Here is a 27,223-nt window from a genome sequence, read left to right on the forward strand (position 1 = left end):
CAACAACAAAAAAAAAGCAACCAAGAATGACGTGCTGAAATGCTCTCTGCTGTGTGCTGCCAGGGGATTTAATCAGCCGATTGCCAAAGAGATGTCAGTTCCCTGAAAAGAGTGAGGACAACACGCCTTGCTGAGAAACGTACTCTCAAGATTAAAATACCAGCTGCAGGATAAACCAGATATTGTCCTACAAGCAGCTAAAAATTTGGGTGAGAATGAATAGCTGCCATCCTTAAAATGTGTGTCACTACATCATCACACTTTCCAAGTACATCTGTCCATCTCTGCCTACTGGTCAATACCCTCAACAAACTCAGGTACCGCTTGAGCCAGCTTAATGAACACGTCAGGTCAGGTTTATCAGCCCTAGAAGCCAGCCAAGCAGGATCCTATGACACGAAATACCACCTATATTACTGGGACAGCCACAGTGAGCAGTGCAGTTTACACCCAGACAGCAAACAAAAGGTGTTTAAGCACAGAGAGTACAGTGGCACCACAGGAGGATTGTCTGTAATCACAACTGAAGGGCATGGGGTGGGTGCTTTGTGTTGGGGTGGTGAAAAAAAGAGAGAAATGGAGAAATCAGGAGAGTAGATAAAGAAGGAAAGCGCTGAGGTGGGAACGTGACAGTCAGATGTGATTGTGGAGGAGGCAACAAGGATGGGAGATGGAACAGGCAGCCAGCGTGGAGGTGTGTGTTTGCCACCCTCCCGGGCCAAAGCTGCACAGCAGAAGTTGTTCCAAAGGTTGTGAGAGAGCAACTGTCGTGGTAACCGGCTGGCTTTCTCCACACATTTTCTTTTCTGAGCTTGTCAGGAGCTGGTGCCCTCAGCAGGAGGTGGGAACCCGGCTGTGTTATTCACATGATTCTGCTCCCAGGAGGGAGGCCCCACTAACCTCCACCTACCACCTGCTCCAGGGCTGTTAGCTCCTGCAGTCACTTTGCATTGCTGCTGGCTTATTTCACTGCTGCAGAGTTGTGAGCCGCTCTGTCACCCCCTCCCCAGCTCCCAACCTGGGCTGGCTGTGCCGCTGGGTGAACCCCATGGCTGGTGCAGCCCAACCACCCCTCCTCACACAGCTCAGAGGAAAGCTGGATAGATGGAGGCTGTAGCAAAGCTGGCATTTCTAAAGAAATGAGCTGGTCTGGAGACTGGCCTGGGGTCTCCACTACACACATCTTGTTACTTGCTGTGGGGCCAGCCCTCAGCCAAGCCCATCTCCACCCATGAGCATGGAGATGTAAGATGTATGGTGTAAGGAGGGCACCTCTTCATCCCACACTGCTGCTCCTGCTCCTGCCCCAGCGGTTTTACACAGGTTTTTACTCACCATACTCCTGAGCTGAGCCCAGCTGGTCAGTGTTATGAAATCCTAGAAGCCCTAAACACACACACACACACACACACACATACACGTGGGATGTGGGCATGTCTCACCAGGGAGAAACCCGCAGTGGCAACCAGGATGCTCTTCCCAGGTGTGGAAAGGAGCAAGGGCTGCCAAGTAAAGGGAGGCAACAGAGAGCTGGGAAAGAAGGTAAAGAGATCAGCTGTACTCTCCAGAGACACACACCCGTGTTTCTCTGACTTTGCCTCCTCTGAAGGAAAGGAGATAAGACAAATCAAGTGTCTGTGGCAGATGTTAGTCACGCTGCCTCACGTGCTGCTGAAGGGTGCTCGGCAGTGTGGGGTGGGAGGGGGAACAGAAAACTCCAGGCACCCTAAGGAAAATTAACCACTTTGTCCCAATCCTCAAGTGACAATTTCCCTTGCCAGGTATAGGGCATTCTGACAAATACTCCTGGTTATCAAGTCCAGGCCAGTCCTCTTCGAGGAGACTCGGTCCTGTTTCTTCCTAGGCAGCATGCAGGGAGGAAGGAGGCTATAAAGGACTCTGGCAAAGAGGAGAGAAGTAAAAGAGGTGTCAGTGCCAGGCTGTAGTTCCTCTTCCAAGGCACAAGATTGAATACATTTGCTGCGTTGCAGAACGAGGAGAGAAATGTCACCTTCAGAGGTGATCTGACAATCACAAAAATAAATTAGAGGAGAGAGAAAAAAAAAAAACAAACCACAACAAGATGAGCATTTGTGAATATTCATGAGCAAGTCAAAACCCCCAAATTAACAAGGAAATTAATTTCCAAACTGATTAGGCTGCCAACTCCTTTTATTTAAATAAATCAACAATTGCCTTCATGTGACTCCTGCTGAAGAACGCAGAGCTAATCCTGACTCCTCCCAGGAGGAAGTTTGGTGCCGCCTGCGATGACCAATACCCCAGCACGTTGTGGGCACAGGCAGGCGCTGCGGCTGGAGCAGCGGGAGGTTTCCCTCTGCCCACTGCTCCGGATGTTGCGGTTTCACCATCGCCCGAGCCCATCTAACCGCTGGCTGCTGTGCTTGTGCACTCCTTGGTCCCACCCTCTTACTCATGCTGGCTCGCTAAAGCTGTTCCAGCGTGCCAAGCTGGCAGAAAACTCACGCAACGATTAAAAAAAGAGGTTTCTCTCAAGTCAGAGCACTGAAACAGCTCAGCCAAACGCCCGGCGCGCAACACCGCAGGTGAGGAAGGTAACCCGACCTGACCTGGGAGGTGGGCCCGGCGCCAAAGTTAACCCTGCTACGAGTAGCGGGACGAAGCCTACATTATCCTAATAAAGTCTCTTCCCGCACGAAGTGTCCCAGACAGAGCAGAGCAGCAGCAGCCAGCGCGCTCGGTGATTTTTGTGGTGTGTGTGCAGTTCGGTGCGGGGCTGCCCGGGGCTCAGCGATGCTCCGTGATGTGTCCCTCAGGAGCAGCCCGGCTGTGCGCGGGGCTCCGGGCACCCAGTGCCTGCTGCTCCTCCCGCTGCGCGCCCGGGAGCCGCCAGACCAGCCTTGGGTGGGCTGAATCCGTGACACCGAGCTCTCAGTGACTGGGGACGAGGGTGAGCTGCAGCCCCCTCCGGGGTCACGTCGTGCACGGTGACAAAAACAAAACCGACTGGGCTTTGGGTGAGGCCACACGGAGCGGCCGGCTGCGGGAGCAGGGTTCCCCTGCTGCCCTCCACGCCCGGCCTCGCCCTCCTGCTCCCGGCAGGGAATGGGATGGTCCAGTTTGCCCATTCTGGCACAAAGCCAGCTCGCGGGAAGCCCTTTCTGTTGGCTTAGCAGGACAGACACGTTCAACAGCGTGCCAGGAAACGCTCCAGCCAGCGCGGGCTGGGACCGTCCCCGGCGCTGGCAGCCAAACTTAGGGACAACTCCTGTGGAGCATCGCGGCGGGCCGGGACCGTCCCAGGCGCTGGCAGGCACAGCGTTCAGGAAAACTCCTCTGGATCAGCCCCATGCCGCGCCGACCGAGAGGCGGCGGCCGAATTACCGCTCCCGGTGGCTCATGAATATTCATGAGGGCGGCCTCCTCTCCCCCCCATCCCCGGTCCGCCCGCGTCACGTGATGCCGCGAGGCCGGAAGCGGCCCTGCCGGCCGGGCTCGGGGACGCCGCGCGCCCGCCCGCCACAGCCACTTCCGCCCTTCCGCCAGCACGGGATTCCCCGCGCGCCGGCGCCCTCCGCGCTTCCGGTAAGCGCGCGCGCGCGCCCGGCCCCCACCCCGACCTCCGGCCGCGGCCACCTCGCCGGTGCCCCCGCCCCGGGGAGCCTCCCCCAGGCCGCCGCCGCCGCTCCGCCGCCCCGTTTTCAAGCGAAACCGCTGATGACGCCGTTCCGCTCCTCTTGGCGACCCGGAAGCGCCGGGGCGCGCCCCGCCCCCTGACCCGGAAGCTCCTCCCCGCTGTCTTTCCGGTGAGGAGGCCGCCGCCGCCGGAGCCGGGCCGGGGCCGCCGCTGGGGGGGAGCCCGGTAACGTGCGGGGCGGCGGGACCGCAGGCGGGGGGCCGGGCAGCGGGACTTCCGGGGCCGGGGCGATCCGGAAGCGGAAATGGAGGAGGGCGGGCTGTCTGTCTGTCTGTCCGTCCGCCCGTCTGTCCCGGTGTCGGGGGCTCCGCCACGGGGGAGCCGCGCTCCGGGCCGGCCCCGCCCTCGGCTGCCGCGGGGGGAGGTGGGTCCGGGCCCCACGGGGAGCGCCTGGCCCGCGTATGGCCGGGGTGCCCCGGGCCGCGGGCCCCGCGGAGCGCCGCCCGCTGCCATGCGGGGCCCCGGGCGCCCCGGTAACCGAGGCGGTTTATTTGCAGAGCCGGCCCTGGAAGGAGGAGAAATGCAAGAGGAGGGAGAGTGAGAGGGGTAAGGAGCTCTCGGAGCTGCGTGAGTGACCCCCGCCCCTGCCCCGGGGGCTGCCGCGGGGTGGGAGGAGATGGGATGGGCCGCGGGTCCCGGAGTTGGGGGCGTGAAGGCGTTTGAGCTCCAGGGTGCGGGAGAAGGGATTGAGCGCCTGGAAGGAGCTGAGGCGCAGGGTATGCTCTCTGCCAGGCACCTGTTCCAACAGAGGCTCGCTCCGTCGGGGTGGAGGCTACAGTGTCAGGGAACGGCACCAAAGTTCTGTCTCTAGCGTGCAGGTTTGGGATCCAGGACTCTGTCCGGTTCATTTGGGATATTCCCGATGAGTGTTCAAATGTGCTTGTTCTAAAGGTGTAACAGCATTTGAACTTTTCGGTGCTTATGACTTCCATGGAAGGATTTTTTCTTTTGATCTAACAGCCTGTGTGGCTTTCAGCATCCTCAGTATTTTGCAGTAATTAAGCCTAAAAGTTCCTTGTCACTGAACAAAGATCTTGGGCAGACATAAAATAACAGTCTAAATTGCTCCCAAGCGTTACACTCAGGGCTTTTTGTTGACTGAAAACTCCGTGCCGAATAGGAGATAAAAGCCAGGCATCTGGAGAATAAAGAAACTCGTGTTAAAAGTCAACCTCTGATTAAATACCTGCGTATCCAACCTTGATTGTGCCTTCCAGAAATACAGCCTCTACCTCAGCGTATACTTGCACGTGCTTTTATCTGTCTGTTTATGATTAAAGTGGTGACCTGCCAAGAAGTATAAATCCAGCACGTTAAGTATGTGATTCTGTGAAGTACTCTGTGAGATCTAAACTCCAGATCCCTTGTCCCTTGTGAGTTCTCTGGTTCACTCGGTTGTTTATTTGGTGCATGTACATTTGTGGTCTGTACATAGAAAGTGTTTTTGGTTTATATCAGGAGGGTACGTTGACATCTGTCTGATACTAGACTGGTGAATAGGAAGAAGGTCCCATCTCTGGCCTGTTTGTGGAAGCTGGGATGATGAAGGCCCTGCAGTGGGAGCGTGCTGTGGTACAGGGTTGAAGCTCCAGCCCATGTCTGGTAGTTATAGAGCAATTGGAAGGGTTACGTGCAGAGTTCTGGTAAAGTAAGTGTGAGCAGCGTCTAAGTGGGGGCTGCCAATAGGGGTGCATGTTTTCAAAATACTCTTTTAGCCTAAAAATGGGGTAGGGGAGGGACAGCTCTGGGCACTAGGACGGTAGGTTGGTGGAGGAATCTTACCTTTGTTTTCTGCCTTTGGAAGACTGGCTTGCTAGTGAAATTGCATGAAAGCTTCAACTTTTACACCATTTCTCCTTTTCCTCCACATTCTTATAACTCCATCACACTTCAGCCTTTCAAGCCAGAAGTTTGAGGCCTGATAGATAATATGCTCAAGCATGAAGATTTTTGGATGGGGAGGTGGATTCTGAGGGAGTCTAATGAAATCAGCGTAGCCATCCTTTGAAGAATCAGTAAGAGCTGTATTTGACTTGCACACTTTGCAAACTGAGCAAACAAAAGTTATATTCTCTGTGAAGTTCTGATGGAAGACAAGATGGAGACAAGCAGCCACTGAGTGCCCTGGCCTCTTCTAGGCTGGATTTTGGAATCTGAAAATGGACTTGCCTTTCATTATTTTTAAATAAGAAAGCTCTTGTGAGAGTTTTTTGGTGGTTTTTTTTTTTTTTTGCTTAAATTGGCATCTTTCTGTTTAACTCCTGAAATTTGCAGTTGTCTCCAAGGGAGTTTTGAACTATTACAAAGTTTCTGTGGAAAATGTATCTGATTATTATATGAGACTTTATATGTTTTTGGAGAGTCAGGTTCACTTCAGTGTTTTTGACGTGGAAGCTAAGCAAATAAGGGCTTATTTATTTTACAAATAAAACCAAACCTAAGCAAAAAACTCCAAACCTGGAAATTCCAAACAAAATGCCCCTCTGGGTTCAGGTGGTGCTCAATTGCCAAGGATGTGTTATCTCCTCATATGTGCCCATCCTGTGGAATAAAAAAGCCATGTAATTAGGCACTAAATGCATAGGGCTGTACTGTGGGCAGTGAACTTAATAATTAATTTTGCTCAGAAAAGAAAGCAGAGGAAGGAAGGTAAAGAGTCTTGCCCCATCAGCCTCTGATTGAATCACAGTAGTGTAAATCCAGAGTAATTCAGTCAGGCAGCGAGCAGTCTGACTGCATGCCACCAACGTAAGGTAAATAATTTATCCTTAAGTGTGTTTATTGGTTGATTTGCAGTGAGTGAGTGAGGCAGGAGTACTTGGCCTTGCTGTTGCATGAGCAATTCATAAAAACAAAATTATTGGGTAATTTGGTTCATTTGAATATTGCTTCTCCACATAGAGGAAAATTATCTTTGCATTTTGGCTCACACACAGCAATTCCACATGTATTTATTCTGTCCTGATATACTTCTGTAATGTAAGTGTTTCATGCTACTGGGGCTATGCCTCTGAGCTCCCCTGATGATTGAGATAAACTTTTCAGAAACAATGTTGTTTAACTATTAGACCACTGACAGACCATAACAGAAATAGGAGTGGGGCAGTTTGCAGGTAGCTGCATGAAAAACCTACGGTGATTGCACTCTCTGCCATATGTATTCTGAGCATAGTTTTTACCTACCACTTTTGCCATATTTGTTTAGGAATAGATGTATCTTCTATTTCAGAAAATATTCTTTTGTTAATTTCTTCAGGTTTTGAGTAGTGTGTTTGCAAGTGTAACAAACTTTGTCCACTAATGGTATTACACAGAGGAATGTAAGGATTAGAAAGGAAAGTGCTTCTTCTGTCAGGTATTCCCAAAGAGATTATGCTTCAGTGCTCAGGAGACTCTTTTGGTGTCCGACTGGTCCTCTGAATGCAGGGAGAGTTGAGATGGAGCAGTGGGCACTTGGCTGGGGACAGAGTCCTATAGAATCTTGTCCCAAAGATGGTAAGGAAATGCGCAGTGGAGAGCTGAGACATGGTCTCACTTGGAAATAGGGTATCTCAGGAGCAGGGGAATCAGGCTGTTTTCCTACTGCTTAGTCTCACTGGAGGAGAGCAGGAATATTGAATGATATTTTTCTGTTTCTTTCAAGAGTGGGGCTGGGGTGGGCAGCAAGAAGTTAGGAGCCCTGAGTTTGACTTCTTGGTCTGCTGTGGCTGTCTTGTTAACTTAGGCAAGTCTGTTTCCCTCTCTCTGCCTGTCTTTCTTCCTGTGTAACATAATGCTAATGTGCCTTTCCTGCATCTGGGTCCTTAGTGCTGAGCTGGGGTGGAGGGACAGGCAAGGTCCAAAATTTTCACTGCCTGTGGGGTCAGGCTGTCTGATGGTGAAAAACGGTTTTCATCTGTATTTGCCTGGTTGCAGATGCACAGACTTAATTTATTCCATGTACTTGGGTGGATAACAACTGGGAAAATTTGGATGTGTTCTGGGTTTCTAGTCAGTCCTGTTTTTTGCATGGAGGACTACCGGGCAAGTGGGCATTTCAGGTGGACCCAAGCCCATGGGAATAATAGGCACCTTTTTCCCCTGAAAATAAATTTTTCATTTGGGAAGATAGCTCAAAACCGGGGAGAAGTTGCTCAAGAAAGACTGGGGAAATTAAGGAACTGTCACAGCATTAGACTGAGTCAGTTCCATGTTGGAGTCTCTTTGGGTTTAATGGGTTTTTTGTGTGTGTGTGTCTGTCTGTCTTCCTTGTCCTTCATTCCTCTTCCCTTCCCCCTTCTTCCTGCCCCCTGTGCCCAGCTAGGATGGAAGAATCTCATTTCAACTCCTCCCCGTACTTCTGGCCAGCAGTGCCCACCGTCTCGGGACAGGTAAGATCTTCCAACCTGTTACGTTGGTCTTGCTTCCTGTTAGAAGTTTATGAACAATTAGTGTTTCTGTTGTACTTCTTGCTCAGCCAAATGCTGGGGAAAGCTGTCCCAGGATATGCTAAAACCTGTCCTTCCCCCCGTGTAGATTGAGAACACCATGTTCATTAACAAGATGAAGGAGCAGCTATTGCCCACAGAGAAGGGCTGCAGCCTGGCTCCCCCCCACTACCCTGCCTTGCTGACAGTCCCCACCTCTGTGGCCCTGCCCACTGGTATCTCCATGGACTCGGACACCAAGCCAGAGCAGCTGACACCACACAGCCAAGCCCCTGTGACTCAGAACATCACCGTGGTACCAGTGCAGTCTGCTGGGCTCATGACAGCAGGTAGGGCGCTCCAAAGGCTTTGGCAGCATGCCAAGGGGGATGTGGGATGGGGAAAAAAGAGGTCCTGGAGAAGTTTTATTGGCCTGTATGTTATTCCTAGCCTTATTGATGATGTGGACTGTCTTGGTGTGGTTTTACTTTGAATCCCTAGGCACTCCATACATCCACGTCTTTATGGAAGTTTGAGTTGCAGCAGTGGAGCTTTGGGAGGGGAAGTTACCCTTGTGTTTGTGTTGTAGTCAAAAGTGGGTGCTTCTGTGGGATAAGGAGGTTGGGCATAATTGGAGATGTAATAACTGACTTCCTCCACCTTCCTTTGTTTGCAGGTCCTGGTCTGGTGATAACTTCCCCGTCAGGTTCTCTGGTGACCACAGCCGCCTCTGCCCAAACCTTTCCCATCTCAGCTCCCATGATTGTCTCTGCGCTACCCCCTGGCTCCCAGGCAGCCCTGCAGGTGGTTCCAGACCTGTCCAAGAAAGGGACAACCACCCTCACTGAAGGGGCTGGGGGAGTTGCCCCCAAACCACCCCGGGGCCGGAAGAAGAAACGATTGCAGGAGTCGGGGCTGCCAGAGATGAGCGACCCCTTTGTGCTGACAAACGAAGATGATGAGGACCAGCACAAGGATGGCAAGACATACAGGTGGGGAGTGGGGTTAAACCTGGACTGTAACATTGCATGGGGATGGGGGTGTACTTAACCCTTCAGAGGGTTACATGGGGAAGAAATCTCTGCCTTGTACCTAGAGGGTCCCCAAGTAGAGAATCTTTGAGCTGCAGAAGGAGTTGAGTTTTCTTTCTGGTCAGGAATATTTACAAGCCGGTGGGTTAACCCAAAACTAAGGATTTCCTTTTAGTGGACAGTCTTGATTTCCTGAATATGTAGTTGTTGATGTTACTAGGTTAGTTAATGACCAGGATGTTATGGAGGCTAAACTGTATCCCTGATGGCACAGCCAGGTAGTTTGGCTCCTGTACTGCAGAGTGCAGTGCTGTCTAGTACAGCTGGAGCACTTCTGGTGTAGCTGGGAGCCCTGGTATACCTGGGTGCTCCCCAGTTAAAACTCAGTCTGTCCAGTGTAAAGACTACAAACTGGAGACACACAGAGCAGGAAGTGAACTGTGGTGATAGTGTCTGCTCCTGTGTGTATTGCCCCATGTGATCTCCTATCTCAGCATTCCAAAGAAAACAAGGGGGAAAAAAATGTGTTTTTGAATTAAATATAAGGGTGTTTATGAACCCTAAGTGTATCAGATAAGAGGGAGGAGAGTTCTGAGCCCTGAGGTTGGGTTTCTGAGCTTGGAGGGATGTGGCTTGAGTTTACGAGTGATGGTGAGGAGAGAGATAAGGTAGGAGGGAATACTTGAACCAGAGGATAAGCAGTGTGGGTGTTTCAGAAAAGGTGGGAACCAGACAGAGCAGAAAGTGGTAGGGAGTAAATGTGATGGTCTGTCTTAGGCGGGAAGCAGGAGCACTTATGGGTGATTCAGTGATAAGTGTTTCTGACAGATGATTAAGATAAATAAGAGGCGAAGTAGTAGCCAAATTGAAACAGAAATAGAAGATGATCCCTAGGACTTCCCACTTTCCTGTAATGTGCCCAGCATCCCATATCAAACAGTTTTTCTTTTATCATCCTAGATGCTCTTTGTTTTGGTACAGATTTAGTTATCTTTCTGGAATTAAGCCATAGGAATATGAAGGCATCTACACAGAATCTGTGCACCCACCTCAGGCATTTTTTCACTTTTAGCTATAGCATTTTTTTAACACTTATGTTTTTTAATCAAAATAGTTAAATGGATACAAAACTAGAGCTAAATGGGTACAAAACTAGCCTTTTTACTTTAGCCAATGTCCCAGTTCTTCTGCTTTGAAAATATAATCAGCGTATGGTGAGGAAGGGTGGGAGTGTTAGGTAGGTAGCTCGCTGTTTGTAATCCCACCATTTATTTTGGGCCATAGCCACAGTTCCACACTACTCAAGCTGCTTACAGTTTGGGTTGCTAATTAGGTTGTTAAATATGTATTTACAGGGGACACAATTGGCAGTGAACACTAGAATTAAAGCTGAACCAGGGCTTTAATTATAGCTCCTTGTTTACTTGTAAGTTTGAAAAAAAAATGCCCAAGACCAGGTGGAGTGACTCAGCAGAAACTTTATGAACACGCATAGTCTGTGTACCAGCTCATGAAAAAGGCTTTGCAGGGAAAAAACCAGATGACTGTATATGTGGGAACATGTAATATCTTTATGTTTTAAGATTTCTTTATGTTTAGTCAGAGTGTGGTACCTCTTCCACTAGCCCCTACCCCAAGAAGGCCTTCCTCTGAGCAGTGCTTAGGTGTGAGAGAGCTAAATTGAGATTTATTGCCACCAAGGAGTACTTCTGCCCTCCTTGAGATCTGCTCCTTGGATGATGCATTCCCTGTGCAAGTTTGGAACTAAAAGTGATTGTTGGAAAAATAAAGGAAAGCACTATCTTCTCTTGGAGCTGTGGGAGAGAAAACCTTTGTGAAACATAGTAAAATCATTTCTCTATAATATGCATATGAATAGACTCACAAGTTAAAACTTTGAGAAATACTGGAATCCTTCTGTGTTCTAGAGGATGATTTCAGTAGTTCCCGTCACTACAGTATGCAGACATATGCTCGCTAAATTAAGACTGTGGGTGAGGTTCATCTACTCCTGCTTCTTTCTCAGGCTGGAGGAGGAGTTGGTTTTGGCATTCAGATGACTACATTTGTATGATTTCACTGATTCCCATGATGAGACACTGAGAATAATGTACTCAGATTCCTGGAAGGAGTTGTACTACATGGATCAGTGTTATTTTTTTTTTTTTTTTTTTTAATTTCCTAAAGCCTGGGATTATTTTGTCAAATTGAATTATTTTTTTAAGCTTTGTTTTTGAGCTCTTTGAGCTCTCTTGTCACAAGTGTCTGGGCAGGTGGCTAATAAATTGTAATTCCTGACTCCTAGTGTGGTGATGAAGACAGAGTGAGGCCTTGAGTGAGCAGCACAGCCAGGCAGATCTGGAAGGTGTTGGAGCATAAACCTTGATGTGTATACTCCAGCTCATCCCATTCTCTGCGAAATGTAGAGATGCCTGCTCCAGCAAATGGCAGCTGTTTTAGTGCTGTATCATCTCCAGAAGTGAATTACTGGTGCAAGAATCTCTGTGACTAGGGTTTTTTTTGTAAGCAAAGGTGTTGAGGCTTTTGCTAGTGATGGCAATACTTTGCAGATCTTTGACATCTGTCCTTAGGATTAGTCTGGCAGAGTCCTTGGTACTTTGTGTTGTGCTGCTGGAAGAATGCTTGCACCTGCAGGGGACAGCATCTAACCTAGTCCTGTGAAGAATTTTCCTTCATGAGTAATGTCACTTCAGTCTTGTCTGGATTCATCGCCAGCTCTTTGTTAATCTTCCCTGACATCTTTGTAGAATTCGCTTTTTCTTTGGAAAATGAGATCAGCATCAAGAGTCCTTCTAGAAATATGAAAAAAGACTTCTAGAAAGGCATGGCTTCTTCCCAGTGCTTTAAAAGTGCTGAGGAAAAGGTAGCAAATGGGTCCCTGGGTACAGGAGGATTGTTTTTTAGTCCTGGTTTGGTGCCTGTACCTGTGCACTTTTAGAAGTCTGGACTGTGATGTGATCGGTAGACAAGACTGATGAAGTGGTTCAGCCGCTCTGGGCCAGATCATCAATTCTCTTTCTCTTGACAGCTCTCTAAGTAGTTTCTTTGTAAGAGGAAGAGAGCTCTGTATAGGCATTACTAGGCTCTGGTATTAAGTAAAATCTAGGATGAATACCAGTTCAGTCTGGAATGGTTTTGCAAGCTGTGCTCTGGAGCCTCAGATACCAACAGAAAGGTTGTCAGCTTGAGAAGGGCCTCACTGTCATAGTGTAATCAACAAGCTCTGTCTTCTCCACTTGTAGTTTTGAGTTTTCCTTCCTTTCACTGGGGAACAGCAGGGAGGTTGGGAGACAATAATCAGCTGAGGGACATAGGAAATTTCTGAGAGGAGTCTAAGGTGCAGAAGCATACAGAAGCTTTAGTAAGCTGAGCTGTAGGAGATGAGGAAGCTGGATGGAGACCCTCATTAAGGAGCAAATTATGGACACAAGGGGAACCAGTGGTAGGCATACAAAGCAGGTAGGCATCTTCTCAGACATGTCTTGTTTTAAGCCTGTTTTTTCTTCCCTTTACTGGATTTAGCATTACTGTTTGGTGAACTTCCCATAGTTTTGAATCAATTTGTATGTAAGTGGCTATGGGTTTTGTAAGCCACAAATGTCTGTGACAATATTGTTGAATTGGGCCAGTTTTAAGCTTGGAAAATATCTGTTAAGCACGCGCTGAAATGATTTATAGTTTGGTGGCTGAAATATGTGAAGGTTATATTCTCTTTGCTGCTTCTTGAGTCTTGCATGACTCCAGGCACTCAGGAGACAGTCCATCTCCACAGAGGAGACAAATACAGCCTAACTTCTTTCAGTTTCTGTGTGAGGCTGGACTATATATCTACTTTTTCTACAGCTCTAAGCATCTTCTAGAGTTGCAGTGAAGGGTCAGACATGCTTTTCCTTCAAGGTCAGCTGTTTCTCCTGCTTCAGAAGGAGTCTTTAGTGCTCCATGTGGACAGTAACCTCTCCCTCTGATGGGCACAAAGGCAAGGTGTAACAAGACCCTGCTTGGTTCAAATGTGGTAGGGATGAGAATGAGGTATGAGCAGGGACTGGACCTGTTTGTGTTGAGGAAATCTGGAAACTTGGTAGAGATGGGAATCAAAAAGGAGGAGAGAAAAGACAAGAGCCTACAAACTAGGGAATGCAGCAGAGGATGTGATGGGGAGCCTCTTTGCAAGGGAGAGATGGGAGAAGCTAGTACAGGAATAAGCTATAAACAGCCAATACTGAGGGGTGGAGGAAAGAACCAGACCTTCTAGGTGCTGGAAAATGAGATACCTAGAACTGGCAGAACAGAGAGGGACAAGAGTATGGGATGTGGACAGACAAACAGAAGCATGAGAGAGAGGAGATAAGTGTTAGGTAATTGAGGGAATGACATAGCGAAGAGCCCCTGCAGTAGAGCATCAAGAGGCTGGGGCTTGTGGATAAAGAGCTTGGGTCTGGGCCTTGGTGCAGGAGGGGGGATTGCTCTGGGCTAGAAGGCTAAGGGCAGAGGGGGAATTAAGTTTGAAGTGTCAGGCAGAAAGTTTGACCACATTCCCTCCAAAGCCTAGAAATATTAAACCCAGTGTTTCTAAATTTTGCCATGTCTTTGATGTCAGCATAAGAATGTGACCTCCTCCGGCAAAGAACCTCATCTCCCTCTTAGGCTAGAAAAAGGTGACAAAGTATTGCTGCTGTCATTTATCATCTTAGCTGCAGTGGCAGAGGTCTGTGCAATGGATTTTAAGATTGCTGATGACCAACGTGGGTGTCAGTATGATGCCACATGTTGGAATTTCTGTTTGCTTTTTTTAACAAGTAGTTCCGTGAGCAGCGGAACTAATGATGCCTGGTTTCCAGCGGCTCTCTCCTGTGTGGATTCTCTGATGTCTAATCAAGGGTGAGCTTATTAGCCTTAACCTCAGCAGAGGACTCCAAGAGAGTCTCTCTTCTTTCCTCAGCTGCATATTTTTGAGACTTGTGTTGACTTTTAAGATCCTTACCCCTTTTCCAGATTGGTTGGAATTGGCTTATGATCTCAGAACTCTTAAGGAAGACTTGCATATGCACATTTACATATACACATGCAGTTGTACACATAATCCTTGCTTTGTATATAAATGCAGTGCTTGGAGCTTAGAAAAAGACAATTTGACTGGCCACATGCCTGAGGGTATAATGAGGTAAAACCTTGTGTCATGGTAAGTTCTCTCCCTTCTGCGGAGATACTGTAACTGTGTGTGTGTGCACCTATGTACATGCTTTCCTTGGCTGTTCCTCATAGTGCCAAACAAGGAATTGACAGGAGAAGTTCTGCAGTCACAAGTTCTAATTTTGGCGTGTTACTTGTCAATGGAATGAGTGTGTGCAGAGTAATAAGGACAATCACAGTTTCAACTTGGGGGAGAGGGAACTTGAAAACTGTATTTTGCGCCTCTTACCTGGTTATACCTTAATTTGGCCCTATTGAGTCAATGCACTTTGATACCATCCTTGATTAGGTATTGGTGCATGACAGCCTGTCAGAGACCTGCATGTTTGCTCAAACTGAAAGGAATGCTCTGTTAAAAGAAAGTAAAATGCATTGAGATGGGATTGTGGAATTGAGGAGGAGGGTCTGGGGAAGGCATTTGCTAATGTGAAGAACTGTTGATTACACTTGCCTCTGCCACAGGTTGCTGTGGTATCCTACAACTGTACAGATAATCTTGCCTTCAAGTGTGTGCAAGTATGAGTTAGGTCCAGTCTTCAGTGGATTTGCATTTGTCTCAAATTACCATAGAGAGTTATCCTGAAATAATTAACATTTGGTGTTCCCAAAACCGTAACTTCCACTATCATTGAACACTCCTCTGTTACAGGTCAGACCCTGTTTTGCTTTGCAGAGGTGCTGAATCTCATAGGAGTAGCATAGAAATCTATAGGGGCAGTGATATGAACATATGTAATAGGACTTCTCCTTTAAAAGAAAAAAAGGGGTCACAGATACCAGTTTGGCCGCTTGGAATTAGTGGGTATGTCTCTCTTACTGCGTTTCACTGTGTCTTTTGTGATTCCCTTCCCTTACAAAAAAGTAGAACAGGGACATTGTGGGGGTAAATGAGTGCTTATGGAGCACTGATATTTCTGTGGTGGGTACAGGAGATGAGTGATCTGCTTCAGAAGGTTGGAATTGCATGTAGTCGACGAGGCTTAAGGCTGTCCAGAGTAGTGATACAGAAAACTGAATGCCTGGTTGTTAAGTATTTGTCTGTGCAACATAATAAGAGTGCAGTTCTGTGGAAACAGTCAGTAAGGCTGTATCAGAATGCACCTGCATTGCAGAGCCAAATTATGGTGACATGGATGACCTTAATCCTGGTGTTTCCAAATTTCCTAGTGCTTTCTAATGGGCCTTTTGTATTCTTTTAATTTTAGCTCTTGCATGTTATCACTATACTAGGAAGCACATTATTGTGTCTTATTGTTTTGTTGGTCTTTTATGCTAATGGTGACTGATTTCAAAAATTGGTAGACAGTGTCTTAGGCTTGATGTTCAATGATTTGGAGGTCAACAGAAAGTCATGGCTGATAACCTAAAGATGAAAGCAATACTAGTGGATAGCTGCAAAAAAAAAAAAGATCTTTATGTGGCTGTTAATTGTTCAGACAAAATATTTTTTAATACAGTCCCATGGAAGACTTAGCTTTTTGGGACAGCATGATGTCTTCAGCAGACAGGGATTGCAGTCCAGATGTTTGGACACAATGGAGAACAGTATCACACAGAAGTGTCTTGTTGGAGTATTGAATGTGTCTGATCTAAAGATAAGGAGTATGGAGGAGCAGTATACTGGAAAGCAATGACTGTGAAAAAGACTTTCAGGAATTAAATGACATCATGAAAGCTCCCAGTGTGAGACTGTGATAGAAAAGGTTTAAGGTGCACTTGTTTAAAGCATAAATGATTGAGTCATTAAAAGAAGACAGGCAACTTGTGAAGTATGCTGAAATACCACAAAATTCTGGGTCAGGTATTTTTAGGGTCACTTGGAAAAATGGACAAAATGCAGGAATGTCCTCAAATCTGAGAACTGGGAAAGTGCCATATGATGAGAGCATTTTAACCTCATATATAAACTCATGTATGAGAGTATGCTTTTCAGCAGCCTTTCCAAGCCACCAGGTGCCAAAAGGACAGTGAAAGCAAGTTGACCAAGATCTCTGAGCATAGCTGATAGATTTGTTAGGCACACCAGGAGCGTAAACTGTTCAGTGGAAGCACAGCGTTGGCTTTTGAATCAGAGCTGATGCTGGGTGTGCCAGTGTGGAAGCAGAGGTACAATTCCTGTGCCTTTATTTGGCATCTTCATACTCGCTGGCTTTATTTGTGTGTTGCCCAAGTGTACTGTACCTGTGTATCTTGGATGTTAGTTTTGTTTCCTCTCCTTGCCTCTTACAAAATATTAACAAGAAAGTGTTTAACTTCAGCTTAAAAAAAAAAGGGGAAGGGAGTGTGAGGGTCAAGTTAACATTTATCATGAATTGTGCATCCATTATTATGCTGTGCTTGCATTAATTACTTCATTAACTCTGCATTGAAAAGGCAGGACGTTTCCTTCCCTGCTGAATGAACTGCTGACTCTGACAGCCTAAACTTTACTAGTATCATCTAGTCTAATTTCAGACTTTCCTGTTCCGATTTTTATTTTAACTGATGGTCTAACTTGTATTTGTAGCCTAACAGAAGGAGCAAGGACTCAATTAACTTGTAAGACTACTCTCAGTAGATACTAGGAATTTGAATTCTCAGAGCCATATAAAAGCTTACATAGTTTTCACAGCTATGATACTGATCAATTAAGCACTTGATTGAAAAAGGCTGTTAAACCATGTTAGGCAAATTTTACTATGAGCTGGTATTTCAGATGGTATTTTATCTTCTAACAGCATCTGATGAATGAGGCGGAACATTCCATGAAAAGTGGAAAAAAATGCAGCACTGTGTGCCACAGAGTTGTAGTCTAGTTGCTATAAGCATCGTTTTGTTTATGACTCATTGTGATGACTTCCATACATCCACCTTTTACTGGCATTTCATGATTTTTGAGAGTGTCTCTGTCTAACATGAACATATTCTGAATGTCTTTATTTCCTATAAAAAAGAAAGCATTGTAAACATTGGAAGGGGTTACTTTTGATCTCTGGCATATGGCTGAGTGCTAATTTAACTGTTGATATGAACCTCTGTGTTATTAAGGATATTTTCTCCAAGGCTGTCTGAATTTTCAGAACCATAATAAGCAGCTGCAGGGAATGTTGTGTCACACCATCAATGGGAATGCTGCAGTCATTTCTGTTTCTTGCTGTCAGAAAGAATACAGCCAAAGGAGGGGTAGTTTAGAAGCACAGTGGGAATACTATTAAAAATGGATATTAAACAGAGGGGGGGTAGAAATCAATTACTTCATATAGTGTTTCATTCATGCTTAGCAAGGAGCACTCCCTATTTTTCCTCTCCCCAGCCAGAATTTCACTGAAGTAGAATACTGAAACGCTGCTAGTGTCAGATAGGATGTTCTCATTATCCATATAGATTTAACATTTTTTTGAATCCATATTTGCCCACTAGAGGGCTGATTGCATCTTCCCCTTTAATATTTGATGTTGTCTGAGGCAGAATGCGAAGCCCTTAATTAAATGGATCATTTGTTCCCTTGAAAAAGCCTGATACCACACAATATAAAATTCTGAAATGCAGCTTTCTGTTATATTCCATGGCTTTTTTTAACTCATAAGGCTCATGAATTTGTTAATGCTGCATAACATTCTTGCTCTCTCAGGGTTGATGCTAATTAGATGATTAGAAAATGAATTCTTGCAAGATTTTCATTCTAAGTGTTGTTTGAAAAACAATCTCAGAATGTCTATAGCTGCTAAATTCAGTCAACAGGGGTTGGTTGGTTTGTTCGTTTGAGGGTTTTGTTTTGGGTTTGGGATTTTTAGGTAGGTTAGGGTTTTGGGGGGTTTTGTTATTGTTGTTGAGGCCTGTTTTTGCTAATAATCAGGTTTATCATTGTCATGCAAGTGCCAGTGAGGTTTTGAAACAACTTCTTTATAATTTTATTTTGAAAATAGAAAAGGACATGCAGTCTGTTTCTCTTCATTAAAGTTTATTTTAGAAAATTTCTGACCTGAAGGCAGATACCTGGCAAAGCAATACGGGTGCACAGAAGTTATGGAAGATAAAGTTGATGGTTTTATGGCACTATAGATTTAATGCATGGGACTACTTAGACTTGATGGCATGGTAAAGTTCATTAATTTTTCAGAACAGAATAGACTATTTAAAATACAAAATCCTGCGTACAGCACAGAAGAGATTAGTGCCCAGCATTCTCTTTAAACTAGAGCAAAGCCCTTAGAAGGGTATTTATCTCAGGAAGGTACCTGGATTCTCAGAATACTGATTGTAGGGGCCAAGTGATTTGGGCCATGTTGAAGCCCCTGAGCCTTGTTCCAAAGATGTATTATTTTCATGGCTGGAAAAGGCCTGTTTCCCCTTTTTTTCACTTCTAGTGTCAGTTGTTGTTCCTTATTATATCTTACTTGTTCATAAAATAAGCCCCTAGTAATTGCTATTTTTCTCCCTATGTAGAGTTATTTGGATATTGACCAAGTTTATCTTTCAATCTTTAGTCCAAACCTACATTGACTGGAGTTAGTGAATCTTTCCTGCAAAGCCAATTTTCCACATGCCATCATTCTTTAAGTTTGCTGAGCCTGTGTGAGTTTTTCAGTAATTGTTGAGGACATGGACTTCAGAATTAGACATGCTGTTGGCAGGAACAGTCGCTGCCCTCCTGTATACAAGAAAGATACCTGCTATTCCCCTTTGTTTTGGTGAGCCCTATTATCACAGCATCACACTGGGAGCTTGTTCTCAGTTGAACAGTTCCTTATCAGAGGGCCAATGCTGTGGAACAGGGTTCAATTGAGAGTAATGGAAGTCAGCATCTGCTGAGAGGGAGCTTGCTGAAAGTCAAGCATGGGATTATGCTATAATTGCTTGCATTAGCAGGGAAGTGGACTTGGGGGCTCAGAGGTATTTTTCAGTTCAGTTTTCACCTCAAAGTTATTTCCAAGGTTGATGCTTTCAAGGATCCAGAGTCATCATCCTGTAAGTATGACTTGATTACTGCAAAATACATTTGCTCTATTCAAGTCTAGGATTTTGGGAAGTCTGGAACAAACTGTGCAGCTTGAGATAGTTTGGTTCATAAACCAAGAGCTACTTTTTTTAAAAAGACAATGCTGATGTTCTTTTTACTCCTTATATTCTTTAATAGATGTAAGGATAAACAGCCAAATTGCATCTGTTTGTTGAATCCAGAAGGGATTGTGTGTGTGTGTGTGTGTGTGTGTGTGTGTATGAGGAAGGATTTATGTAAGGATGTACTTAGTTTGCGGGTTCTGTTAGGGCTTGCAATTAAAATGGATTAAGAGAAAGATGAAGGTAGGACACGTGGGAACAACTGTTAGAGATGATAATGAATGTAAAAGAGCAAAAGTGGAGAGGAGGGAAATGTTACGACAGGTGTGTGTGCGAGTGCTTGCTAGGGAGGCATGGCTTCCAGCTAAATGGCTTGGAATCAAGCTGTGGCTCGGAAGGGCCTGTGGAAGTTAAGGTAGGTGCTGGATAAATACTGCTTACATGACATACGCTAATCAGACTGCACACGTCATAAAGCTTCTGGCTCCAACAAAGCCACAACAGTAGATGTAATGAAATAGCCTCCTGAGGAGAGATGGATATGGGGAGGAGCAGGATCAGCTCTCTGTGGCTTGTAATACCTGCGAACTTTTGTTGCCAAGCAGTTTTGTAAACACTATAAAGCTTAAGGAAATTCCCAGACAAAGTCACTGTGAAAGCTGAATTAATGTTACCCAGACTTCCTCGGGATGGTACATCTTCTCTCAGATGTGACCTTAGAAGTTACATGTGGAGATTGTATTTTGTCTTTAATGTAAATGAAAAACCTAAATTCAGATAAGCCTTAACTCTGCCCCTTGTTTGACACACATTGTGGGGGTGGGGAAGAAGTGAGTAACTTGGATGCAGCTTTTACCTCTCTGTCAAATTATCAACCACAAAAGCTTTTACCATCTTGAATTGTAAAACAGTATGAGCTTCTCTTAACAGCCTGGTGTCGTGGTGGAGGAACAGTTTTTAACAGCAGCATCCGTAGCAGAGCGATGCCAACTGCTTCTTCTTGTTCAGAGTCTGTGTGTTAACAAATACATTTCTGATCATTATGGGAACAGATGGATCCAAACGCCCAGACAAAACATTTTGCATCACATCAGTGAGACTGAAATGATGAAAGCCCACTAGACCAATGAAGTACCACATTTGAGATCCAGAGTATCCGTGTGAGGCCCACTAGGAAAGCAGCACTGCTGTTACTCTCTGCATTTTGTATCCTAAATATATGAGTGTCTTCTCTAAAAATGGGAGCAGAGTTAAGTGGATTTGGCCATTACTACTCTCACAGACTTCACAATACATGGAATTAACTTCTAATACAAACTATAACCTGGGATTTCCAGGTATTCCAAGGTTTTTTTGACTGAAATAAATCATAGATTTACAAAGTGGGGGTTTTGTCTGGGAATTATTCCTATCCCCTTAGGATTGCTGTTGGAAAATTTCCAAAGTGCTGCCCTGTCTCTCATGCAAGCCAGTTGGTTTCTTCCAACGCCTTTACTTGTCTGGCTGTGTGAAGTATTGTTTGTTCTGTTACACCAGTTCCCAGCTTAAATTTGTCCCCCTGGGACTGGAGCACTCGCAGCCAAGCAGTGTCCCGGGTGAAACCTCCCCAGTACCACATAGTGGGAAAAAGCCCCTTCACTCAGTGTGGAAGATCCCATCCAGTTTGAGCTGATCCATACTGGGGCTTACCCCCATGTGACACTGTCTCTTCCCCTCGCCCCGGTCCCAGGTGCCGGATGTGTTCGCTGACCTTCTACTCCAAGTCGGAGATGCAGATCCACTCCAAGTCCCATACGGAGACAAAGCCACACAAGTGTCCTCACTGCTCCAAGAGCTTCGCCAACAGCTCCTACCTGGCCCAGCACATTCGTATCCACTCAGGGGCCAAGCCCTACACGTGCAGCTACTGCCAGAAGGCCTTCCGCCAGCTCTCCCACCTGCAGCAGCACACACGGTAAGGGCCAGAGGAGGCTGGGGCCCTCCGCACTGCATGTTGCTGTCATCCCAGCATGCTGTGAGCACCTCAGTGGGCGCCTGCCTGGGGAGACCCGGCTGCGTGTCACAGGCTGGTCAGGTCTTGCGCACGTCAGGCCGGCAGTAGCGGTATCGGACACGTGAGATCGGTCCCTGGCTGTGAGGGGCTGGGTGCGCTCAGGTTAGCGCTGCTCTGCCGGAGAGGTGTCAGCAGCCGAGTGACGCTTTCTGACAGGAGGTAGGGCTGGTTGTGTCAGTGTGAGAGTAGAGTGGGCGTAGGAGGACTGTTCCCTGTCACCCCAGCATAGTTCTGCCAAACATCTCAAGTCCAGGCTTGCAGCCCCCCTGCTATTTCAGCCGTAGGCTTCCCACACACAGCTCTGCCAATGCCCCTCAGTCCAAGCTCTATAGTTCCTCTCTCTGGATCCTCCCCCGGTGCGGACAGACCATGGTCTCTTGAATCCAAGGGGAGCACGGTTTGAGACCAAGAGAGCTCATGCTGTGTTTGGAGTTCCTTCGTGTAGCAGATAGCGTGGTGCTGTCCCACCCCCTTTGTGCCCTCATTCCATCAGCACTAGCCAGATGGCGGTCATGTCCAACTGCTGCTGCTCCTCCTCCTCTTCGGCAGGATCCACTCCAAGCTCCACACGGCGATTGTCAAGCCGCACAAGTGTCCTCACTGCTCCAAGAGCTTCGCCAACACATCCTACCTGGCCCAGCACCTCCGCATCCACTCGGGGGCCAAGCCCTACACCTGCCGCTACTGCCAGAAGGCCTTCCGCCAGCTCTCCCACCTGCAGCAGCACACACGGTAAGGGCCAGAGGAGGCTGGGGGCCTGGCCCTGGTCCCCCCGCGCTGCCGGCATGCACCTCTGGAGCACGCGCGCCAAGCATGCGGGGGGCGGGCGGGGAATGCGGCCGGCTGCACCCCCAGAAGGAGGTGACCCACCTGAGTGGACGGAGTGGAGGCTGCGCAGGAGACACTGACCACGTCAGGGCTGAGGTGGGCACGTGCTGTCCCTGGGGATCCTTGGTCTTGCACCGCGGGCGGCACAGAGAGAGAGAGCGATAGAGAGAGAGGCATTGGCTGTAGGGGATCCCAGCCTGGCACCACGGGGGTTGGCCTGAGTGTGTGGAAGCTGCTCCTGGCATTGCAGGGGGACAGGGACAGATTAACACTGTAGGTAAACTCAGCCTGTTACTTAAAAGGAAAAGTGTTGGTGTGTCTATCCTGGAGGGAACAGAGCTGCTTTCTTGGTACTGTGGAAGCAAGAGAACAGATTCCTCTTGGTTGGTCATTTGGGATTCCTGAGCTTGGAGCAGGGAGTCTAGGCCTCCTGACCCCTTCCTAATACATTTTTAGGTAGCTCACATGCTGAGCTGTCCAGCCATTCATAAGCTCTTGCTCCTCAATCCTAGTCACTCTGAAATCTGCTTGACTGCCTGTCTTCTCCAACTTCTACCTGGACAAGGGAGATGGGCAGAGCTCTCTTTGTCCAGCTAGAGCAGCATCTGGAGGCAACATCTTCCCGTTCACACAGCAGCAGCAGGCCCTGGCAGTCTGCTCTGTCTGCCTGCTCACTGCCTCCCATTTGTGCTCTTTCCTCAACAGTATCCACACCGGGGACCGACCCTACAAATGTGCTCACCCTGGGTGTGAAAAGGCTTTCACCCAGCTTTCCAACTTGCAGGTAAGGGGCTGGGTGTGTCCTACTAGCCAGCAGGGGTTGGCAAGGTGCTTGTAGTAAAGGAGGTGGAACCAAGTGGGGCAGCTGGGAGGAGAATAAAAGAATACAGAAAGCTATCAAAGCTCTGGGAAGGGATTCCTGACTTGTGGCACTAGTGGCCCAAAGAAGTCACATAAACAGTTGCATTATGTGAAATTATTGATTTGGAAGCAGTGAGACCTTAGTGAAGTTCCTCCCATCTGTCTTGCAGTTTTCTAACTTAGCTGGGGCAAGACTTTTGCAGAATGTTACACCCAATGAAGTCTGTGTATCTGGGTGGGTTTTTTGTTTGTTTTACAATGAAATTGAGGGTGTAAGGGTAGGGATATAGGGAAGATGGTGTGTCCTGTGGTGGTACCCTGGAGGTGGAGGACTGTAGAGTGTGCCAAAGAGCAAAGAGCTATAAACACCTGCAAGAAGTTAAAGCAAATCCTGCCCTGAAGGTGTTGGATGCAGGGAGCAGATGTATAGGGGGGCAGAAAAGGAGAGACCAGGAAACTGAGAGTTGCATGGAAGCTGAGGAGATGGGGGTTGTGGAGCATTGAGAGTCTCTGCTCTTCAATGCCTAATATGCATGACAGGAAAGGGCATGTGTGGGGAAGGTGTGGTGGCCTGGAGGGAGAAGTTTTGTCCCTTTGCTAGAAGCCAGGTGTGCTTTCTTCAGGAGCTTGGGGCCTGGCTTGAAGGGAGTGTTTGAGGTAAAGCCATCTCCAGTATTAACACTTTATTCCTTCGTCACCCTTGCTTTCTCTGCTCTCTGCTGCTGCCGCCCTCCAGTCCCACAGACGGCAGCACAACAAAGACAAACCTTTCAAGTGCCACAACTGCCACCGTGCGTACACGGATGCTGCCTCGTTGGAGGTACACCTGGCTACGCACACGGTGAAACACGCCAAGGTCTACACCTGCTCCATCTGCAGCCGGGCCTACACCTCGGTGAGTGTGTGCTGTCCTGGGGGGGTAGCAGAAGTGGTCAGACTTCCCAGGGAGCAGCTCCTCTAGATCCAACGGGAGCAGTCCCCCGAGTTGCCGTGTCCCTCCCTGTTGGCTTCGTCTTTCACGAGCGTCGTTCCCTCCTCTCACGCGGTTCTTCCCGTTGCAGGAGACGTACCTGATGAAGCACATGCGGAAACACAACATCCCTGACCCACAGCAGCAGGTGGTTCAGGCACAAGCCCAGGCCTCGCAGCAGCAGCAGCACTTCCAGCCGCAGGGCGGGGGGGCAGCAGGGGGCCCTTCTGGAGACACTAACCAACCCAACCCTCCCCCCCAATGCTCCTTTGACCTGACTCCTTACAAGACTTCAGAGCATCACAAGGACATCTGCCTCACTGTCAGCACCAGCGCCATCCAGGTGGAGCACCTCTCCAGCTCCTAGAGAGACCTCAACCCAGGGAGCAGAACGCCTCTTGTGCATAGCCTGTGCCAGGGGCACCGCTTATGCAGCGGCCCTCCTCGTGCAACAGTTTCCGGCCTCTCCTCCTGCAACAGCCTCTTCTGGCCGTTTAACCCTGTTCATGGCAGCCCCTTGAACAACAGCCTGTCTCAAGGGGGTGCTCCTTCTGTGCAACAGCCTGCCTGGTAGGAGGATGCTTCCTTGTGCAAGAGCCCCTTTCCTGTGCTGGGATCACTTCCTCATGCAAGAGCCCCTCCTTTGAAACCCAAAGAAAGGCCCCTGTTTTGCCTTCTCTCTCACTGTAGGATGTGTACGAAGCGGGGTTGCGTGTTGAGACACGCAAGGTGGATGGGATGGAGAGATGGCCCTTGTATATACAGGGGCTTGGACACATGTTTTTAGCAGGCCACAGAAGAATGTGGCAGGGTTGACAGCTGCATGGGGTTCTTTGAGGATTGCCTTGAGTGTCTAAGAGAGAAATATCCATTCCTGTCCCTCCTGCTTGTGAAAGGGAGGAGGGGTCGCTCGTCCTGCCCCAGGGACTGGATGGGAGAAACCTCCTCCCCAGTGGAAGGTGAGACCAGTGGAGGGGGGAAAGGTGAGGCATGTTCTCTGGGATGGACAGGTGCCTACACTGCCTAAGGGCTGTGGAGTATTGCGTTCTTTCTCCTCCCCTGGTGGAGAGCAATAGAGAGGAGTCTGTCTGAACTGACTGCTGCCTCTCTCTCCCAGCTGTCTGAGCAGCACGATGGCCCCGTAGGAATGTGGGTTCCTGCTCATTGCTCTTCCTGCCTGTTGTGGATGATATCCTAGCAGCTTGTACACCTCCTCCTCTCCCTCCTGCTTTTCCCCCCACCTCCTCAGAAAAGCCTGCAGGCATCAACAACAAACCAAAAAGCAACTGGAGGGAGGGTAAGAGACTGCCAAAATAATCATCACCCTTCTCTCTACTCCCTTTCCTGAAAGGTGGAATGACAGCAGTTCTGACACTCACATACCTGTCCTGCCCCCAGTTTCCCAAAGGGAAAGAGGAGGAGGAGGAGGAGGAGGAATAGACCAGTCTTTTCAAGGAGCTGGCAGGAGGCAGGGAAAGGCTAGCTTCTCCTGTTCATCTCCTGCCAGAGTGCTCTCCCAGGCTCCCTCTTGCCAAGACGGGCTGGACTCACATGGCAGTGGTGGCCTCTTCTGGACCCTGGTAATGGGAGAGAATCCCCAAAAGCTGGACAGTGGAGAGAAGGGGATGAAGATCCCCACAGAGAGACCAATCTAATGAGAAGGGGGAGCCAACAAGAATAAACTGAAGGCCCCTTGAATTTATATATATATATATATATAAATATCTATTCCCCACCCCTGGCCCGCTCTGTCCTTGCTGTAACTGTTTCTATCTCTGTGTTTATAAAACGCATTATCCTGGCGAATTTTTATTTTCAATCTTCGTTTGTTTTTCCCTTTCTCTTCGTCTTCAATTCTCCTTCCTCTTTTTTTTTTTTTTCTTTTTTTTTTTTAATTGGTCCACATGACTGCTAGTCTTGTGTGTTACTTGTTAGTTTCTTTGGATCATGGAGGCTGACTTGGAAGAGAATGAGAAGGCAAGGGAAAAAGCATGTGTTGTCGGGTTTTAAAATCAGTCACCCACCCAAAGCCTATAGAATCCCAGACTTCTGTATGAACAACCAATAGGGGCTTCTATTTTATTTTTTTTTAACCACCCTGTATAGAAATAAATTGGTGTAAAAGGCTCCTTGAAGGTGCTGCTGCAAGCACCCTGCCCCTGTGACGTGTGTTCCTTCCCCCTGCACCCGACCCCTGCAGGAGCCTCTGGCTGCCCTGAGTCCCGAGGGGCCGTGCGGGCAGGCGCGAGGGCAGCACACCCCTGCCTTTGGCACTTTGGCGTTTGCACAAGGAAGGTGAGGAGCTCTGCACCTGGGGAGCCTGTGGCAGAAACCTTTTTCTCTGTTCAGTCACCAGGGTTGGCTGCAAACAGGTGGAGTGTTTGGTAGGTGCATAGGTTAAGCTAGATGGAGCTGTCTGGTTTGACTCCTGCATTTCACAGGTGACATTTCAATGTATTTAGGCTGTATTGAGCCCCAAGAACTCATGTGTATTTGAACTGTGTTGACAAAATGCATTGGCTTGATTTTGAGGCACTGGGACACAAAATCCATTGGTAGCCTGCTGCAAGGGCTTCATGTTTTCACTGTTTAAATATTTAAGCCAGATTTCTCCTTGCTTTGGCTTCTGGTTACTAGTTCTGGAAACATTCATCCTTCTGATTCAGAGAGCCTGAATGGGATTTCTCCCCCCCAGACTTACATTTAAACACTCTAATGTCCCTTATCAATCCACTTTCTGACAAGGTAAACAGATAGAATTCTGTAAATCTTCCACTCTAAGGGATTTCTTCCAGCCCACAAATTATTCTTGTCTTTTCTTTCTACATCTTGTCAAATTTTTCAGTATCTTATAAACATGTTCACTTCGGGACTGAGTGTTGAAGCCCCAGTGCCATGGATGAGGTCCCCCGGCCCTTTGCCTTAAGTCTGCAGAGGATTATATTTTACCTCTTCTCATGGTGTTATACAGGAGCTCACAGGCTGCTTGTCTGGTCAAGTGTGATCATCCAAAGTCTCAGCTTTCCATGATAAGTGTTTTCTCTACAGGTGTGCTCTGGGTTCTTGTTTCCTGGATGCCTCACGTGGGGCTGTGTCCAAGTCCAGCCTATGTGAATGGACCTGGCTGATGATGGACCAGGTTAC

At 47.7% G+C, this 27,223-nt stretch overlaps 1 protein-coding gene across 34 annotated transcripts; it reads left to right on the forward strand.

Moving 5' to 3' along the window:
* Window positions 1-1,737: 1,737 nt before the first annotated feature.
* ZNF384 (zinc finger protein 384) lies at window positions 1,738-26,206 on the forward strand. Of its 34 annotated transcripts, XM_086882680.1 has the most exons (12): window positions 3,806-3,844; window positions 4,177-4,225; window positions 5,138-5,327; window positions 7,979-8,049; window positions 8,195-8,435; window positions 8,762-9,077; window positions 13,938-14,015; window positions 21,097-21,321; window positions 21,970-22,152; window positions 22,954-23,032; window positions 23,846-24,004; window positions 24,171-26,206. In XM_086882680.1, the coding sequence occupies exons 4-12, from the start codon at window positions 7,984-7,986 to the stop codon at window positions 24,444-24,446; spliced, it is 1,623 nt and encodes a 540-aa protein (XP_086738806.1). In that variant the 5' UTR covers window positions 3,806-3,844; window positions 4,177-4,225; window positions 5,138-5,327; window positions 7,979-7,983; the 3' UTR covers window positions 24,447-26,206. The 34 variants fall into 34 exon arrangements, with proteins under 34 accessions (XP_086738795.1, XP_086738797.1, XP_086738811.1 ...); XM_086882676.1 differs by lacking the exons at window positions 3,806-3,844; window positions 5,138-5,327 and adding an exon at window positions 3,486-3,788; XM_086882678.1 differs by lacking the exons at window positions 3,806-3,844; window positions 5,138-5,327 and adding an exon at window positions 3,582-3,788 and having other exon boundaries at window positions 7,983-8,049.
* Window positions 26,207-27,223: the final 1,017 nt, after the last annotated feature.

Source organism: Cyanistes caeruleus, chromosome 3 (genome assembly GCF_971803275.1).
Source record: "Cyanistes caeruleus chromosome 3, bCyaCae1.hap1.1, whole genome shotgun sequence".
Classification (NCBI taxonomy): Eukaryota; Metazoa; Chordata; class Aves; order Passeriformes; family Paridae; genus Cyanistes; species Cyanistes caeruleus.

Coding starts and splice junctions, on each gene's coding strand:
- ZNF384 (XM_086882669.1), top strand. CDS start 3,088: ATGGGATGGTCCAGTTTGCCCATTCTGGCACAAAGCCAGCTCGCGGGA. Junction 8,050..8,194: donor TGCCCACCGTCTCGGGACAG/GTAAGATCTTCC, acceptor CCCCCCGTGTAG/ATTGAGAACACCATGTTCAT. Junction 23,033..23,845: donor CCCAGCTTTCCAACTTGCAG/GTAAGGGGCTGG, acceptor GCCGCCCTCCAG/TCCCACAGACGGCAGCACAA.